Below are 18995 nucleotides of genomic sequence, written 5' to 3'. Positions count from 1 at the left end.
ATGAGTATGTTTAATAGGAACAATACATGCAGTTTTTTGGTTTACTGTCTTCCAACTTGAATCACTTTTTGCTATTCTAAGATGTTAGAAGCACATTTTTTTCCTCTGGGGATTTACAGTTTCTCGTAGTGTTTTGATTACTTGTGAATAATTTGATAGAAAACCCCTTACACATGTGCCTGTGATGTACAGCATCTAGCTTGGATTCTGTTTTTAACTGATCCCTCATAGCTGAAGTTACTGTATACAACAAAAAACATTTGTAATGCTGTCAGACAGGAAAAATCTCTCTTCTGCAACTTGACTCAAATTTGTTATGTGTATAGCTCCATGAAGTTCAATAGATGTAAATACAGATTAATTATTTAAAAAGTAATAGGAAGGAATGAGCTTCCAAACATGTAGTGTTTAATTATTTAAAACCTATAATGGAATTTCAACCCTTGCGCATACCTCAGATCTCTCGTTGTGCTTGGACAAGTGCCTGAGGTTAACTGGCATGTTCCCACCTCCCAGTCATCTTCCCTTCTATATCACAGGGTGATAAACGTGCCTGGCAGATGTGAAGAACAGTCAATATTCTCAGTCATGACTACTGGTGAATGTGCTATACTTAACTTTTTGTCTTCCTTTTCCCCATTATTATTTTGCATCCTGCAACAAGCCATTCCATATAACATCTCATGTAACAAGATGTGAACGAGTGCACAAGTGTGCGCATGTCTATACCTAGCCACAGAGGACCAAATCCTAAAGTCTGGGCTTGGGCAAAGCCCCTTGTAATTGCTGATCCCACACACTGGAAAGAGCTCCACAGTAATGTTGCACTTTGGTCGTTTGGTGGTGGTGATGGTGGTTCAAGGCACCCGCTGTATGTGATTGATTGTACTGGAGGGTGTATGCACATGTAGGACAACCTGATTCCCATTTCAAAAAACTCATGCTCTAAGTAGGCCTGTCAGATAAAGAGAAACCTTCTCCCCATTTTAAAAGGAGGATCAAAGATACAGACTGAAAATAAAGAACATACAAGCCTCCCAGCTTTAGAGATCTGTCCTGAGCTTACTCTCCCTGCACTCCCTCTGCAGTGGATGGAGAGAGAGAGTTCTGCTGGGACCAGTTCAGAGCCTTAGTTAGGTTCTTGCTGTGATCCACCCTCCTGAGGTGCCTACCTCTGTCCACAGACCTGAGCTGGGCAATCAAAGTAGATATCTAAAACTGGGCTGTCTGGACTATTTCACTGCCTACCCCTCCCCTTGTCCAAAGTTACTCAGGAATTTTGTGTTTGCAAGGAATGACTAATGCCAATCTGTCGAGTCCCATCTCAGCACCCTAGATACAAAACCTTCCTTCTTTTACTGCTGTAAGTCACTGGATGAGGAGCACTTGACCCGGGGTGGGTGTTAAAATAAATCTAAAGAAAAGCCCTTACAAGAAAAGCAAACACTTCAGTTGCATTGAACAAATACGGTTAGGAGTCTTTGTATGTGATGGCTACTGGTCTTCATGTGCCAGCCAGATCTCAGCTGGTTCAGTGAGGAGTATTTCCAGTGGTGCTCTACCCTGTGAAATTGTTGTCAGGAGGAGTTTTGTGGAAAGGCCTACAGAAGAAAAAGGGCTGGACAAAGCAAGACAGTTAGTCCTCTTTGAGGAGGAGTCTAAAGAGCATAGCACTCTTGGGAGCCTTGCTTGCGATACACTTGCAGGGTGGAGGTTTAAATACGTTGATTTCTTTTGTCCTGGTGTGCATCTTCCACACAGCTGCTTTGTCGTGCATGTCATGCAATGAGAAAATCATCTACATGATCTTTTAAGTGTGAAAGGGTTTGCCATTATGCATTTACATAATAAAATCTATGCAGTTGCAGCCTGCATCATACATACAGACAAGGAATGAGTGCCATCTACAGTAACACAATGCATTACTAAAGGGTCCTCTGTAATTGTGTTCATTACCGAATGGCGCATCTGATGCCTTCTGCTGTAATGTACCCTCCTTGGTGAGAAAGTAATACTTTGTGCCAAATTCAACTCTCAGTTACATGGTTCAAATTGAAAAAACAACACTGGCTTCAGTGGAGTTATCCCAGATTCATCCCGGGGTTACTAAGAATAGATTTGATTTATGTAAATAGCCGGGTGTCAGGTACGCTCCAGTGCTAAATACTTTCTAAACAGAGGGATAAGTAAGACCTTTTCATCTGCATAGGAAAGACCTAGTGGGACTTTTTTTTTTCCACATCCATACCCTACTTAAAAAGAGGTAGGTGTAAATCGCCAAGGAAGAAGGTGCATTTTCCATTCCTTGAGAACAAGCAAATGTTTTGGGCCTGACAAAAGCACCGTAGCAGGCAGCAGGGTATGTGAAGGGCTGGCCCTCCCTCCCTCCCTCCAGCGTCGGTCACAAGTAAAGCTGGTTGCTGCCCACCACCCTCGCAGCCGGTGGGTCCTGTTGGAGAAAGCCCGACTTCACGGTAGGAATGTTCTTAGTAAAACAAGAGGGGCATTAGCAGAAGAAGACAAGAAAGTTTTCACACACATTAGTTCACCATATGTTTGGCTCTAGGCTGCAGTTTCAGACCTTTATAACTCCTCATTTATTATTTTTAAGGCTAAAATCCTGGAAAACAGTGGTTTAAGATAGCTACAGACCATAACAGTCATGGTAAATCCTACCTACCAGAGACAGAGTAATTTTTTTCTTTTTTCTTTTATTCTTTTTTCTTTTCCTTTTTTCTTTTTCTTTTTTCTTTTTTTTTCTTTCTTCTCTTCTGTTTTTCTCTTTCTCCTTTCTCCTCTCCTCTCCTCTCCTCTCCTCTCCTCCCCTTGCTATTTGCAGGACGTGCAGACTGTTGAATTCCCCATCTCTTCTTTTCTCTGTCCCTTATTTCAGTCTTACCTGCTCCGTATGGGAGTGCCCAAGAGTGAGCCTAACAGTTGCTCAGAATAAGGCTCTCTCCACTGGTGATTTTGTGCTAATAGAAGGGGGAAGGGGAGCTGGGTCTGTACCAATGGGCTCTGGGTTTCAGCCAGGACCAGTGCCTCGCAGCAAGAGAAACTAGGGGCATGCAAAATGCTTCCTCTATGCGCGGCCGAGCGATTTCCCTCACTTGGCTTCGTCTTCTCCAGCCCCCATCTCCAGAGGAAATGGGAAAATGAATTCCACTCTCCATGCCCAATCTGCAAGAGATGTGACACGTCTCAGTCCTGGGCTGAAACTGATGTGACACACTTTTCCTTGATCCAAGCAGATTTTGGATCTGGGCCAGGGTTGTTCTAATCAAATGTGGTTTCCAGAGAGAGGGCTGCTCTTTAAACTGAATGTATTCTGGGACGTGGGGTGGTACGTACCATTACCAGCAGCGAAACCAGCAATTCTCAAAGTGTGAATCACACGCAGTCAAATCTGGAACAGTTTTGACTCCCTTCAAAGCTCTATAGACTAAAACCCAGCAATGCTCCTCTTGGAAAGTTTTGACTTTTTTTCATCCATTTTTACTAACGGTCAAGTCAATCTTTCCCTAATCAAGTCAATCTTCCCCTAACATTATTTTTCCAAGTAAGCAGCTGATGCAGTCCCTCAAGCATTTTATATGTTTGGGAAAGGTGGGGAAATGTGTGCAGGGGGGTCTGCCTCAGGTAGATTCTGAGACCCAGCCAGTGCTACTGCAGCCTACACTATGGCCGTGTATATGTTAGAGCATATAGCGTAATGGGTCCTGGCCTGTAAATATTATTGCATGATAAAGATTAACATGTAATAATAAAGGCTGAAGATCCCCGACCTATATAGATAGGTGGGAAAAAAACATATATATATTGCGAAGCACCCAGGGACTTCTATTCTGTTCGCTTCTTGCTTGTACAACCATAAATCAGAAGAAACGACATAAAAATGTGTGAGAGTTATGCCACTGTAAAATGGTATAGGTGAGAGGAAGAATTGGACTTAGAACCTTTTCATTACAGGTAAATAAAGATTTCTCAAGGTTTCAGATTGCATTCCTACTTGCTATTCTACAGACTAATGATATTTCAAATCTGGATTACAGTAATATTCTCTAAACCCAGTAATATTACATTTAAGTCTGAGTGATTTAATGGCTGTTCAGTGGTGATTTTGGTCCAGGTGAAGCAGTATTGGCCTCCAGCAATGCCTTAGGCTAAAAGCATCATGTGTTAGCAAAAAAATTACCCTGGCCCTCAAACCTCCTCATTATTACATTTATAGTCCTGTCAACCAACCTATGAGCCACTGCAAACGTAATGGAGGGGGTTTTATTGTTATTTTTATATTCTCTTGAATATTAAAAAGAAAATATATTGGAGAAAAAAATACATATAAGATATTACTAGATATAAATTCTAGACAGATGAGCCACATGGGTTATTTTCCATCTCACAACGTTACTTTGCTATATGACCAGAATAAAGTTTTGTTCAGAAAAAAAGGGTGAACATGTTTATTCAGGTACTGAATAAAAAAGTGAATTAGTTAGTGAATATAAATCTTCATTTTGCTTCTGAAGTTATCTGCAGACTTGGTAGCATGAGATTATCAAGGGTGAAGATTTCTCTTATGGAGAGGTTTTGGTCACTCAGTAAGCAAGATACTTTTTGAGGCTAATAAAGCGCCCCTTTCCTCTTTTGCCTTTAAGTTTTCCCGTGCTTAACAGCATCCCTAATTCTCAAAAGAATTTGTAGAAACATTTGCAGTGTTAATTGCTCTCAATTTCCCTTTCTTTTCCTGCTTGCTGGGGCTCAATGCAGGGAGTGCTGCAAAGCCTGGCACATACCGGCTCTCTTTCATCAGTGCACTGGTAGACAGCTGCTTTGCAGAAGAAACCTTTTGTGGTTGATGTTTGGTCCTCTTTTCATGAGGAGCAGGGTCTCTGCAGCCCCTGCATAGGAGCGAGGAGCTCCTGGCGTGGCAGCGGTGCTGGCCCTCTCGTCTGTCCCCTGAAGAGGGGCTGGCAGTGGTTCTCAGTGGGACTCAGCAGGCACTGGCGAGTCCCCATGGCTTGGGCACCCCAGGGATGGAGAGCCTGCTCTGCTGCCTCCTATAGCTGATCATGTGAAAATGTAAACTGTGCAGAAGGTTCTCCAAGGACACAGAGGTAAATGTCCCCATGAGGAAAGAAATGCATTTCCACTCTCTAAGAGAGAGGAAGGAGGGGGATTTCCTAGTTTGACCATCCCCTGCTGCCCCAAATTGATGGCAGGCACTGGACACTGTGAGGAAGTACTTCTAAGCCCCAGAAATGTTTTTCCAGCTGCTAGCCTTGTTTTCTTTCTTTTGGCTTCCTGAATATTCAAAGCCGACCGTTCTTGTCCTGTTCTCAAGGTGTTTACGACGCTTCTCACTGCCGATACTTTGCATGGCTTTAGTGGCAGCAGTTTGAGGAGGTACATCCGTGTCATCTTCAGGAAGAAGTCAAGCTCTCACTTTGGCCCTAACAGCTTGAGGATCGTAAAGCAAAACCTCTCGTTGTGGAAAAGCACATACTGTAGTTCTCCGAGACTCCCAGCTTCACCTACTCAATGTAGTTCTTGCATCTGGCTGTCTGGCTGCTGAGTTTTTCCCCAGGTCACTTCAGGACCAGGGGAATGTGAGAATGCACATCATGGGAAGTCTTGGCCTGGACATCAAGTGTCAGACATCAAGGTGACCAATGCCCACATAACCTGAATCAAACTGCTTGCCTGACCTGCAAATATGTCCGTGCCACTGGTCTACCAAGCTGGCTTCCCCCACTGCCACCCACAAGCTAAGGCCATGAGGAGCATGATGCAGACACTCAGCTGACTCCACAGTTGAATCCCTGCCCTCGAATTAGGCTCACCAAGAAGGAGGCTACAGACACACTTGAATGGTCTCCTGTCAGACCAGGTTAAGTCTGGAAGAGGAACTGCCTCTTGGCTTTTTTGTGTGGGCACACCACCATGCAAATGCTGGGCTACTGCTTGCAGATCTGTGGCCGCCGTCTTGATGAGCTTGAGGCTTGATGGGAGCTGGAGACTTGAGCTTGGGACTTGATGGCTTGAGACGGTGTTTGCTCTGCCCCACAGTCTCCTGCATGACACAGTTATGCTCAAAGGCCAGTGGACTCCCGGTGGGACGAGGCTTCTCGGGGCCTGCATTACCCTTGGAAAAGGCATTCAGACTTCAGTGTTCTTCAGGCATTTCTGCAATGTGAGTCTTGGTGAGACAGGTTGTCTGTCCTGCTGAGGGCATGTAAACCCCCCACCTCTCTCTCCTGCTCTTGCCCTTTTTTCATTTTCTGCATCATCTTAATTTTATTTAGGACTTCTGTCACTGCTAGAGTGGTGGCCTTAGCCAGTACTGAAACAGCAGTGCGGATGTGCCCTGTAATCAGCTCTTGTATGGTACAAGTGTAAAAAAACATTAAGGATTTTAAGGTTTAAATGCTGTTACTGTCCCATTCTGTGTTATTTCAGCCAGGAAGGTTTCTGGGGAGAAGAACTTCCCTCTTGTCAATCCCCACCTCGCATGACATTCATTTTCCCTGAAGTTTTGCCCACCATATTGTGGGCTTCACCAGTGGTTTCAGATCCAAAGTTCTTCCTGTGGTTTCAAAGCCACAGACTGAAGTTGAAAACACAGAGCTCAGCTGTTTATATACAAAATCAAATATGTAGCCACTCTGATGAAACAAGACCCAACCTGGATTTCCACCGGGCATTAGCATAACTTACATTCGTTGCTTTTGGCTGGGAACATTAAAAAGCCCCCCAACACAAAGGAACGCAAGAGCTTTGAAAAGGCTATGTTTTAAATACCACAGATGACAACTGCAATGATTCAAAAAATGAAATCAATTTATCATTAGCCATTAATTACCAAATGGCTCTATTTTCTCCTTATGCTTCATGTAGCTTAGACTTTTGCATAATGAGGATGAAAAATGGAGACAGAGTAGGTCTCGCATTTAAATGACATAAAGTCAGTATTTGCTCCTCAAAAGACAGTGGTAAAGATTTTTGGGAGAACAAGAAGTTTAGGAGGGTTACATCAGGGAAGGGGTAAGCAGGCAAGCTTTGGTCTGTTTTAAACAGAGAGAAACTAGTCACAGGACAGTTTTAAGTTGTAGGCGACTGCAGTGTTCTGTTTTGTCAACTGTTTTTGCACAAAGCTCCAAACATTGTAAAAATCTGTTTTCCTTCACACCTAGCATCGCTACGAGCTATATTGTAACCACATTCACAGTGTGTTAGAGCCTGCCTCGGGGTTCCTTCACAGCAGGTTTCAGCTGGAATGATTTTTTTAAAATTTTTTTTATAATAATCACTCCATTCAAGTGGAACAATCATCATAAAAAATTATTGCGAGCCATCTTGGACAGAAAAAGCCTGCCACAATAAACACGCTGAATGTCTTGCAGTAAGCACATTGAAAATGGTGATCAAGGCTGGATAACTGCTTAGAGACACACTTTGGATTATGTCTGTCACTAGTATTGTTTGACATTTGGTAGTGAAAGAGCATCAATTACCAGTCACAACAGCTGAGGCGGAGTCTTGCTTACAGTCATCTTGAAAGTAGATGCTGTGAACTGCCCTCCCCTTTGGGGACAGTCTGCATCCCTGCCAGGGGCCCCCGGACCAAAGCCCCCCCAGCCCCATAAGCCAGCATGCAGTGGCTGCGGTACTGGATATGCAGACCCCCGTGTACCCTGCTCAGGCAGTGGCCATGCCCCGGGCTACCTAGTCCCTCTCGAGAGGAAGCCTGAACAGGTCCAGGGTAGGCGTTTTGGAGGAGGATTGGGCAGGGAGACGTGGGACACCTTGGTGAGCAAGGGCAGGTTGTGCGGCTTCTGGCGAGGCTGTGCCCACTCCATTGTTTGGTGCAGGGTAAATACCTTTTGTGATAACTCAGTTAGCTGGGAAGAAAGCACAAAAGCATTAGGATAAGCAAAAAAGCCTTTAAATTATGAATTTCAATTCCATTATGCTGATTATCGCTAACCTCTCAAAGGAGTTTGTAATTTGCCGTTGTCTCTGGGTGGAACGTATTCCCCTCCTCTTCCTCACTCTGACCCCACGCATCTGAGCAGAGCACGGCTATGTCCTTCTGCAGATCTTCCCAATCGGCTCGGCTTTCTTCTTAATATTCATCTTTTTTCTAAGTCAGACAATGCTAAAAGGGAACTCCAGTGCCTTGGAATGATCTTTATGTCAAACAAACGGCCATGTGTGTGTGTGCTAACAGCTGAGTGGCATCTTCCCAACCTGGCAGGGGCTTTGCTTCCCCAGGGGCAGCTCTGCGGGGGGACCCCCTGGGAGGTGAGCAGGGCAGGGGGTGAAGAGTAAGTACAGACCTCCAAGTTGCTGTTTGCAGGAGGGGTCCTGCAGACCCAGAGCCCCCCTGGAGCCACAGCTTCTCTACGCTCACAAGTGTTGAATATGTTAACATTCGAGGTACGGCTCTTGCCCCAAAGTTTCTCTGTGCTTGGTCACGCAACAGGCTTCAGAGATGGGGACGTGTGCAGGATTTAGGACCGCAGGCAGGATCTACGAGGGGGTTTGTTTAGAAATTACCATTACCTTTTAGGTGTCCTGCTCCGAAGAGGAGCCTTGGTGGTGGATAAGTGGAGGAAAGAAGGGAGGGAGCAGGCAGCCACGTTGCCCGACAAGCTGGGGGAGCTGGCAAGGACAGCTGAAAGAGGTTTCACGCTCCTTTGCCCTTTAAAGTTAGGCACGTAGTCCTTCAGGACACACAGATCTAGGTTTCTTTCCTTCTGGTAGACTGCCTTTTCCCCTGGTGTCCTGCTGGGAGTGTTTCACAGCCTTGCGAGGGGGTCCGGGTGGCAAGGTGCCTTGGTGTCCATGCTGCGGCAGCCACTGGGTCTGACTGAGCTGTGTGTAAGAGCACGAGTTGTGACTCATTTGGCTGTTTACTAGAAACCTCTGTATGTGCGTTTCAAGCCACTTCCTAATTTCTAGATTGCTGCCGCGTCCAATGTTTGGCAGGCTTCAAAAAACTTGAGCCCTTGCTGAAAAACATATGGCTGGTGTGTCGGGTTCTCGCTTGGCTGCAAGGCAGGAGCGTGTGCAGGGCGAGGGGGGTTGTCTCCTTGCCTTGCGGCTTTTGGGATGGGGTGGGAGCCTCTGCCTCCACGCCTCGCACATCCTGGGTGGGTGGCAGGGTTGGAAACGGCAGGGAAGGGCCTGGGACACAGTCTGGGCTAAAAGGAAAGGCAGCCAGGGCCAGAATGGGATATAGGAAATGTGCAGTGGCATCCATGAAGCCAGAACATATGCCTGAGCGTAGATGAAGAGACAGCAGTTGAATACCACAGTGGGAAAAGGGAGTAGAAACTACTCAGCAAAGTCGGATTCATGGATTTTATGCCAGGAAGCAAGGCTTTGATAATCTTCAGTCCCATGTTTTGGCATCTGTAATAAAAGCCTGGTCCTCAGAATGCGATGCAGCCCTCCCTTGTGCAAGGTGTCCCACGACGGTGTTCTCCTGAGCAAGGGCTGGAGCTTTGTTAGTTGCCCTCTGGTTCTGGAGAGGCTGAAAAGGGACTGTCTTTGCTCTAGTGACCCTTTTCCATCCTTGCTAAGCTTTACCAAGGAACTGATACTAGTCCAAAGTGCTGTGTATAAGGCACAGGCTCTCCTTCATCGCAGCAGTGGTGTTTGCACGTTACTTGTTCCTGGTTTCTCTCGGGCTGATGTAAACACCTCCACAGACAGATTTCAGCAAATGTATTTCTTAATGAAGTAGTGTCTGATACTAGACCGTCATTCGGAGGTTAGTGGTGGACTGCACTAATGGCTGAACTTTGTGCCTGCATTTGACAGCCGATTAAAGTATTAATTACCCTGTGCCTAAAGCCCAAGCGTGGCCCTTTTAAGCACAGCAGGATGCCGGTGTTGTGCCTGCGGGGCAACCTCGTGGCCAGTCTGGACTCCACTTTGGATGTTTCTAACAAAATAAAGATGCAGATGCCAACAGGAATGGCTTTTTTCCCCTCTTTGTAATAGAGAAATCTGAGCGTTACCGGATCCCTTGGTCCTGGCTTCCTCGGTGTTCCCGTATCGGGTGCAAGTAGTGTTTCTGCTGATGCAGTGTCTTCTGAGTCGTCTCCTGGTGTAGACTGCTGCATGTTTCACAGAAAAGCGGATGAATGATATCAAGTCATTGAGCTTATAAGTAGCACACTGGCAACCTGCCACTAAAATATAAATACATTAAATGTACTGAAGGAAATGTTCATTTTGTTGTTTAGCATTGGACATGCCCCAGTTGTTAGGTAAATTTAATCTTCTCGAGGGTTGTTGCATTACAGCTGAATGAGATAGGCAGTTATCTTATTACTGATCTTTCTGTCATTCAGGGTTTGTGTTCTGGCATTCGCAGTGTGAAGTGTGCTTGTCCAAGAGAGGTCCTGGGAGTATTTTCCAAGGGAGATGAAGGTGCATAGGGGATCTGTTAGCACCTTGCAAGGTCTGACCCTTTATCTCGGAGATGTTCATGCTCCTTGCCAGTCACACCGCTACTGATCCCACCTCCTGTTGGGTAGAAATGTGCAAAATGGTCGCTTCGCCTATGTTTGTTAGGAAATGTCTGAAACTTGGCCTTGCGGCATTTATTTTCTTCCTGTGTATTCCTTTTGTTAACTTGTGCTCTGGGATTTTCTGCCGCAGTTCCTTCCAAAATCCCCGGCCGTGCCTCTGCTCCTGTTGAGGTCAGGGACAAGGCTTCTGCCAGCTCCAGGGTGAGCAGGGGCCGGCGTTAAGCATCAGACCCAAAGCCCATTGACTGCATTAAAGAGGAGTCTCTCCATTGTTTTCCACCCGTACTGGGTCAGACCCTCCCAATGTGATCCCACAGCATTAACTCTTGTGACTGATTCCGCTGAAACCCGGGGAGCTATTCCCATGCGTAAGCACTACCAAATCCAATGCGCAGTGTTAACAAGCACTCTGCAACAGTTTAGCTCTTCTCTTGGTTGTACGGTGAAGGGAAAGGATGAGGCAGGAAAAGGGAAGCAGAAGGAATAAATGAACAGACAGATTTTGAGCTGGTTGTGAAGAACAATGATGTTCTGTACAGAATGCAAGTAGTTAAAAAAATAAGACATTGGCTGTGTGTTTTACAGATAAGAAAATGTTATTTTATTGAATGGAAAGATATATATGTTTCACCTATCACATCTGAACTAATCAGTGTAGGCTTTTAGAAGAAGTCTGTAATTACTCTGAGCACGTCATTAGTTAGATGTAAAATGAATGATATTGCTCCGTTTTATTACCTCTAGTGATATAGCCATTTGTATCATAAATTCATTGACCTCATCTTAAATGATCAATCCTGTAAGACAGACTTGATTCATTAATTCTTAAGTGACATTTTTTCTCCTCCAGTAATTTCCTCCTCATCATAGGGACTGGTTTTTTGCTTTTTAGTATGGTATTGTAAGGTGTCATATTACCTGCGTATGACATGCACATTTTATACTTGTATCTTAAATAAGCAGCATAGTCTAATTGCTTAGATAGATAGATAGAAAGAAAATAACGAAATACATAGATGTAGTAGGTGTTTCTCACTGACTTTAACTTCAACGCTTTGAGACGTTGCATAAAATCAATGAGATAATTATTAGATTAGGTCCATCCAGGATGTTCAGAGGAACAGAATCACTGCCTTTAATTTCTGTGGCTTTAACTAATTTTATCTAGTGATAAAATATATAGAATGGTCTGTGATCAATATGTGAGTGAGTCAGACAGACTTCAGAGTTTCTAGTACCTCAGTGAATTATTGAAAACAGGAGAAATCAGTAGAGAATTTCTAAGCAGGATTTCTAAATATTTTACCGAGGAAGAGAAAATATTTGTTTAGCTAGGAGTGACATAGGAGCCCACTTGAGATAAACAAATCAATACAGCAATAACACACTGAAGTATTTCAGTGAATTTTTCAACTGATAAATAATAACATTAAATTATTAGAAAAGATGCCACAAAATTTTGGGGGCTGTATTTTTCTTTCAGTCTGTTTAATTAAAGTCACTGAGGGGGCTCTTCCTAGAAAGATAAGGAGGCTGGGTTTACTCTCTTGTAGTTCTCAGGTGCTTCTTTGGCAGCAGGCTTACAAGTTAGTTTGCTTCCTTTGCTGCGAAGGAAGGGCAAATCTTAGCTGCACCATCCCAGGACTAAATCAGGGAAGCAGCTGCATCTGGAGTCCTACCCCATCCCTTACAGCAGCCATCTCCAGGAGCAGTCTCCTCCTCATCTTTCCCCGGCAAGCAGACACTGTTTTGGTGGGTGATGGGTCAGGGTGGGCTTCATCCTTACCCTAGCCTTCCTTGGGAGCCAGCTGGGAGCTCCTGGTACGTCTTTGTGCAGCTCTTGGGGTACATGTGGAGACCCCCTGCCTCTTTGCACAGCCCTTGGGGCAAGAGCATACCCTGCAAGTGGCAGAAGGAGCGCAGTGGTTTACATCCTGACTCCATACATGTGAAAAGATAGCATTTTGTGGCTACAGCAGTGAGCTCTTGATGAAAAATTACTTTAAGGTGAATTCAGCAGCTTTACTGAGTTAAATAGTACCTTATTAACTCGCAGTGTAGACGAACAAATTCCCCTTTTGTCTGCTTGGAAAACAGTGGCAAGTCAGAAAATTTCAGGAGGTCAATTATAAGGTGTTCCCGTCAGATCATCCTGTGTTGACTTGCCAGGTGGATGGCAAAACCCATACTCATGCCAAATACCCGGGATGGTTCAGTGCCCACTGCTGTGTGTTTGCACTATTTGCGGCGAGGGGTTGCCCAGCTCCGGTGCTGTCTGCGATGGCCGCTGAGCCTTCCTGCGGGGAGCAGAGGGAGAGCCGATGCCTGGTAAAAACCGGGGGCCCTTGGAAGTGGGGGTGCCCCCGCTTTGCCTTCCTCCATGCATTCCTGCTTCCCGTCCACCCTACGCCTTGGCGGAATGCATGTGCCATGGCAGCGGAGGTGTTTATCTCGACTCTTCTGTGCATTTGACAGTCTTTTTGTCCACGGTTTTTAGGGCGCTACATTGTCAGTGTGTGTTCAATGCAGGGCTGGCCCTCTTTGTAACACACCAGGAAATTTTCTTCCTTGCACGGGGCATCATGCTGGAAATATCCCTGTCCTAATGCTGCATGCGTCAAGCAGCACCAGCACCCCCTCTGCTTTAATTCATGTGGCGCTGTGTCTGTGAGCCCAAGCTAAAAATCTGGGTCCTGCATTCCCAGACTTCAGGGGTGACTTAATAGTTGCTACTTCTCAAGTAATTATTTAGTTTGATTTAAAAGTTGGGATAAAAACTTTGTGGTAGAGAGAGGGAGTGTGTGTGTGTGAGTGTGCGAATGGGGTGGGGAGGCAGAAGAGGCAATCAAAGAGCAACCTGACCGGATAACCAAAAGGTTGCAGAGTTAAAATAAACAGGCTAATAGCCATAGCATATAGGGGGTGTCTATAAGTGTGTATATATATATTAAAGATATATTACTGAAAACTCAAAAATGTTACCACTGTTTATATTAAAGGAAAGCTGAGAGTTAAATGAGATGGGTAATCAGATGCCCGACATATGTTGTTTGGAATTGTTTATATGGCCAATAGTTATTAAAATTAATTATCCTTTTAATGCAGCCTTTTCACAATCACTTTTTTTTTTTTTTTTTTGTATAAAAGATATAGTAATTTCAAAACAAGCTAATATGGGCTATTTGGAAAAGGCAGAACAAACAATACCAGGATGTATTCTGATATGGTCATAGGCTCAACATGCTGATAGAAAGCACCAAAAATCTCTGTCAACGGAGTATTTTGAGAGCTAATGTAAATCGCAAAAATGGTTTTTTTGTGTGTGTAAAATTCTGTCAAAAAAGTAAGGCACTGAAAAATCTGACATCTGTTTATCTGTTTATAGCTATGGCAAGATTACTCATATTAATTCTTGTTTAAAATGCCATATGAAGGAAAGGCATTTGTGCAAACAAGAGTCATATTTGAATTGTAGATCATGTCTTCACCATCTGTGAGAGCTGTTGGTGTTGCAAAATTAATGTGTTAATGAAATCACAATAATTTCTCTGAAGTAATGGATTCTGAAGCCTAGAATGACTATTTTTTGAACTTTGGTGTCTAGTGGTTTACAACTGGGAAAACCTTTCACAGCTTAATTAGTTCTGCAGCCTTACTTTAAAAAAAATTGGCTGTGCCTTCACCACACCAACAGTAACACAGAAATGGATTAAATGGAAAGCAGAGAAACAAAACAAAAATGAGTCTGCAATGCAAACTTTTTGCCGTAGTATTTGAAAAGTTGCTAAATAGGCCCTTGCTTGCCAAGAAGTTTTACTCAAAGTGACTCGTACACAAGAGTGGGCAAACAGCTCAGAAAATAAGTCCAGCTTGCCAAAGCATCATAAATTGGGACTATTCGAACCTCACACAAATGTCCTGACTATTTCCAAGTTTCTCCTTGGAATGAAGGGCAAAGGATGAATGATGCTTTTTGCTTCATGATGCCATTTTAAAATACTACACCCTTTCCAACTTACTATTTGATACTCTTAATAGAATACTAAATGTTAGTGTGCTGCAGTTTAGCAGAAATGATTTGCATTCATTCCCAGCAACTTTCTGAGTCCTTTTCCAGTTATCATACTTTTTGTGTAGTATGGCATCCCAGGCCGTACAGGTGTGCTTAAATTACCACTGAGGAGTAATCACAGCCATACTCATATGGACTTTGTATACTTACATATGCACGTTATAACAGTTTATGCCAGCTGAGGATTCTTCTCTGTGGTATGGATTTAAGCTATATCATGTACTATACAAGTAGAATTGAGATCACGGGAGCCAGAAAAGGGAGTGGCATTCAATTCACCAATCTTTTGGAGGAAAAAAAGCATAGTTTTCACAAACGTAACTATTTTTTTTCTGCTAGAAAAATAATGTGAGTATTTAGAAAGCAACTGAAAAATGACTTTTGAAATAACACTATGAAGAGAAGATTGCTTTTCTTACCTGATTTGATTTTATTACTGTGTTGTAGGTATGTGACTGGTGTAAGCACATAAGACACACAAAAGAGTATCTGGATTTTGGGGACGGGGAAAGAAGGCTTCAGTTCTGCAGTGCAAAATGTCTCAATCAGTACAAAATGGACATTTTCTACAAAGAGACACAGGCCAATCTTCCAGCTGGACTGTGCAGTACATTACATCCTCCAGTCGAAAATAAAGCAGAAGGCACTGGGGTGCAGCTGCTGACTCCAGATTCTTGGAATATACCGCTAGCAGATGCTCGGAGAAAAGCCCCATCCCCAGCGTCTGCAGCTGGCCAAATTCAAGGTCCTGGACCATCAGCGTCTACCACTGCCTCTCCGTCTGACACTGCCAACTGCTCTGTCACTAAAATCCCCACGCCAGTTCCCAAACCTATTCCCATCAGTGAGAATCCAAATATTCCACCAGTTTCTGTCCAGCCACCTGCTAGCATTGTGCCTCCAATTGGTGTCCCACCTCGCAGTCCTCCCATGGTGATGACAAACCGTGGGCCAGTTCCTCTGCCCATATTCATGGAACAGCAAATTATGCAGCAAATCCGTCCACCATTTATTCGCGGGCCGCCTCATCATGCCTCAAATCCTAACAGCCCTCTGTCAAATCCAATGATTCCTGGAATCGGTCCCCCACCAGGTGGTCCCAGAAATATGGGTCCCACCTCTAGCCCCATGCACAGGCCGATGCTTTCCCCTCATATCCATCCCCCCACAACACCTACCATGCCTGGGAATCCTCCAGGTTTGTTGCCGCCTCCTCCTCCCGGAGCTCCTTTGCCCAGTCTTCCCTTTCCCCCTGTCAGCATGATGCCAAATGGTCCTATGCCTATGCCACAGATGATGAACTTTGGATTGCCATCCCTTGCCCCGCTGGTGCCACCCCCAACTCTATTAGTGCCATATCCTGTCATTGTCCCTTTGCCTGTCCCCATACCCATTCCCATCCCCATCCCTCACATCAACGACTCCAAACCCCCCAATGGCTTCTCCAGCAACGGCGAAAGCTTCATTCCGAGTACCTCCAGCGAGACGCCTGGGGCAAAGCCAACCAATAGCTCTTCATCCCCTCGAGAGTCAAAGCAAGGATCGTCTAAATCCTCTGACTCGTCACCGAGCTGCTCAGGCCAGTCCCTAAATCAAGCTCAAGTGCTTCAGGAGCACAGTAAAAATGAAGTTGTTGACTTGACTGTCAGACCTAGTAGTCCAGTGAACAGTAAATTTGGTTTCCCCAGTGTGCTACAGGGTCCACAGGACGGTGTGATAGACCTAACAGTGGGCCACCGGTCTAGGCTGCACAATGTTATCCACAGGGCTTTACACACCCAAGTGAAAGTTGAACGTGAACCTAACAGTGTTGTAAATTTGGCTTTTGGTAGCTCAGACAAAAGGAACTGCAGTGACTGCAGGGACAACTGCAGCCCAGTTGACTCAAAAACGTTACCGTGCAGTGACGGAGCTCACTGCTGTCCCGTCTCCTTGGCCTCTGGCACGCCGGGACTGGAAGCTGGTGCAGCGGTGTGCAACGTCATTGTGAATGGCACGAAGAGCACGGAGGGTTCCAAGAACCCAGAGCCGCCCCAGGAGCCGAAAAAGCCCCAGCCCCCGGAGGAGCTGGCGGTGAGTGAGCTGGAGTCCGTTAAGGAGAACAACTGTGCATCGAACTGCCACCTTGAGGGAGATGCTGGCAAGAAGACCGGGGAAGAGCCCCTTGCCGGGGGAGACAAACAGGACCCGAACCTTAACAATCCAGCAGACGAGGACCATGCGTATGCTTTGCGGATGCTGCCCAAGACAGGCTGCGTGATCCAGCCTGTGCCAAAACCAGCAGAAAAGACTGCTATTGCGCCATGCATTATCTCAACGCCAATACTCAGCACAGGGCCAGAGGATCTGGAGCCACCATTGAAAAGGAGGTGTCTCCGAATTCGAAATCAGAATAAGTAAAGGTTTGTGTAATCACTACTGCCTTCTGTGTGAGTAGAATGAGTATTTTCAGGTATGAGGTCAAACTCATGTGGATGTGGCCTTTGTGAAACAAGATACAGACCCTGATTTATCAGCACTTTCAGAAAACTGTTGGTATTTATGTTTTATTATTGTTCTTTGTGTTGAATTGCATCTGTACTTGTCAGTACTCCATCCATCAGCAGCCTCATTACACTTTTGCTCACAGAACATTTCGTGGTGGTGCTGGCTGTGAAATTATTGTGTTGTGTATGTCAAAGTCAGTGGTTTTCTGCCTAGGATATGGTTTAGGTCTGGGCCATTAATCTGCTTACTTATTCCAGCTGAGTTACGCAGCAGCTCAAGCCTTCATGATGATGATTGAAATTGCCCTACAGCATAGCATAGAGCAGGACGACCCAGCTGCTTCCTGCTAGCTCAGATCCAATTGACTTACCAAATGGTCATCTCCAACCATCTTACTTTGGTCTGCCTCCAGACGGCACCCTGGCTTTCAGCTGGGCTGTTCTCCGGGGAGTGAACCCCCTCTCCCTGAGCTTTCCTTCCTCGGGTATCGGTGCTTAGGGACTGCCTGCTCTTTGTGACCTGCCTGCTGTAGCTTATCTATCTCAGCCAGACCTGTGCCATGGGGCTTTACTGTCTTACCTGAGGTATCTGCCTTTGGTGCAAGTCTCCCACCTTAGAAAAGCAGCTGAGGTTTCCCCCAGTCCTGGGGTTGTTACATGTGCGTGGTTCCTGGTAGGGCTGCAAAGCAAGGCAGAGATATGGGTAAGTCCACCAACAACTGTGGCTTGCCCAAGGACAATGCTCCAGAGGCAGAAAACCCCACCCTTCATTCCCTATTCCCAGCCTACTGAATCCCTCTGATAAAACAGCGCCTTTGTAAAACTGTTAGTTTAATATATGTCTGTTGCTTCAAACCTGTGAGCAAGAAACAAATGTAATTGCATTTGTTTAGATTCACAAGCGTGGAGAGCTTCTTTCAGGAAAAGGGAAAAGGGTGGGTGTTGCAAGAAATCTGTTCAGCAGTAAAATACTGACGGTTTGCCGGATGTGGCTTGATGACATGCCAGATTTCATTACAATCCGTGGAATATTCTGTAGCCTCCAGTAAATCCCTGTCCCTGGTAGCACAAATAGTGACTGCAGCCGTGCAACACGAATATTGCCTTGAAGGTCTTGGCACCTACAACCGTAGATAGCAGCGCAGGCTGTGGAATCTGGGCCATTGCAACATCTCCCTGCTCAATCAGTGCAGGCTAATTGCACCATCAAAGATACCGCAGTATAGTCAGGACTCCCTTTTTATTTGTTAATGCCGTGTTCCCTGTGCTGGCTGCAGTGCCGGAAATGTTACTTCCCTGGATCGCAAACAGTATTTATTTACTTTCTTTGGTGGAACAGAACCATTATTCTTTGCCTTCGGCATGTGCTGACACGTTTAAAAGACACATTTGTAAGAACAGAGGACAACTATAACTCCCTTGGACTAATAACCAACATACACAATAACTCAGAAGTCAAACGAATATTTAAAATCTTTACACACTCCTAGACCCTGCTATTGGGGATCCCCCTACCCACCCCTGAGGCACGGATGGACTATGTGTTCCTGTCAGCAGCGAGATCTTTATTGCAAACCCCAGTGTGCCACCTTTGGAGCTTCAAAGATTGTCTCTTCATAAATGCTTTTACCTAGGGGTTGTGATTTGACCTAGTGAGAAGGCCACCATTTGACTGTATCCCTTTTATTTAATTCTAGGAGAGCCGTGGTTAACCCATCCTTTCCCACCTTGCTCAAGCTCCCCATAGGTGTGGTTTGTTTCAAGCCAGTGCTAAGAGACTTGCACATTCGTGTGCTGACACTGTAGTCAAAGACAGGCTGGTTCTTAGCATCTATTTATGCTTGCCTAGACCATCCAGGCTGCAGTAGCGCCATCCTTCCGAGGTCTCGATCC

General features: G+C 45.2%; 1 protein-coding gene across 1 annotated transcript in view; it reads left to right on the top strand.

Moving 5' to 3' along the window:
- Positions 1-18995, top strand: part of SOBP (sine oculis binding protein homolog) — a 115940-nt gene that overhangs the window by 83178 nt on the left and 13767 nt on the right. The window contains exon 6 of the mRNA XM_009820633.2: positions 15064-17018. Coding sequence (XP_009818935.1) covers positions 15064-17016 — 1953 coding nt within the window. The 3' untranslated portion in view covers positions 17017-17018. The remainder of the gene's footprint in view (positions 1-15063; positions 17019-18995) is intronic.

Source organism: Gavia stellata, chromosome 2 (genome assembly GCF_030936135.1).
Source record: "Gavia stellata isolate bGavSte3 chromosome 2, bGavSte3.hap2, whole genome shotgun sequence".
Taxonomy (NCBI): domain Eukaryota; kingdom Metazoa; phylum Chordata; class Aves; order Gaviiformes; family Gaviidae; genus Gavia; species Gavia stellata.
This window is presented reverse-complemented; position numbering and strand designations above follow the sequence as displayed.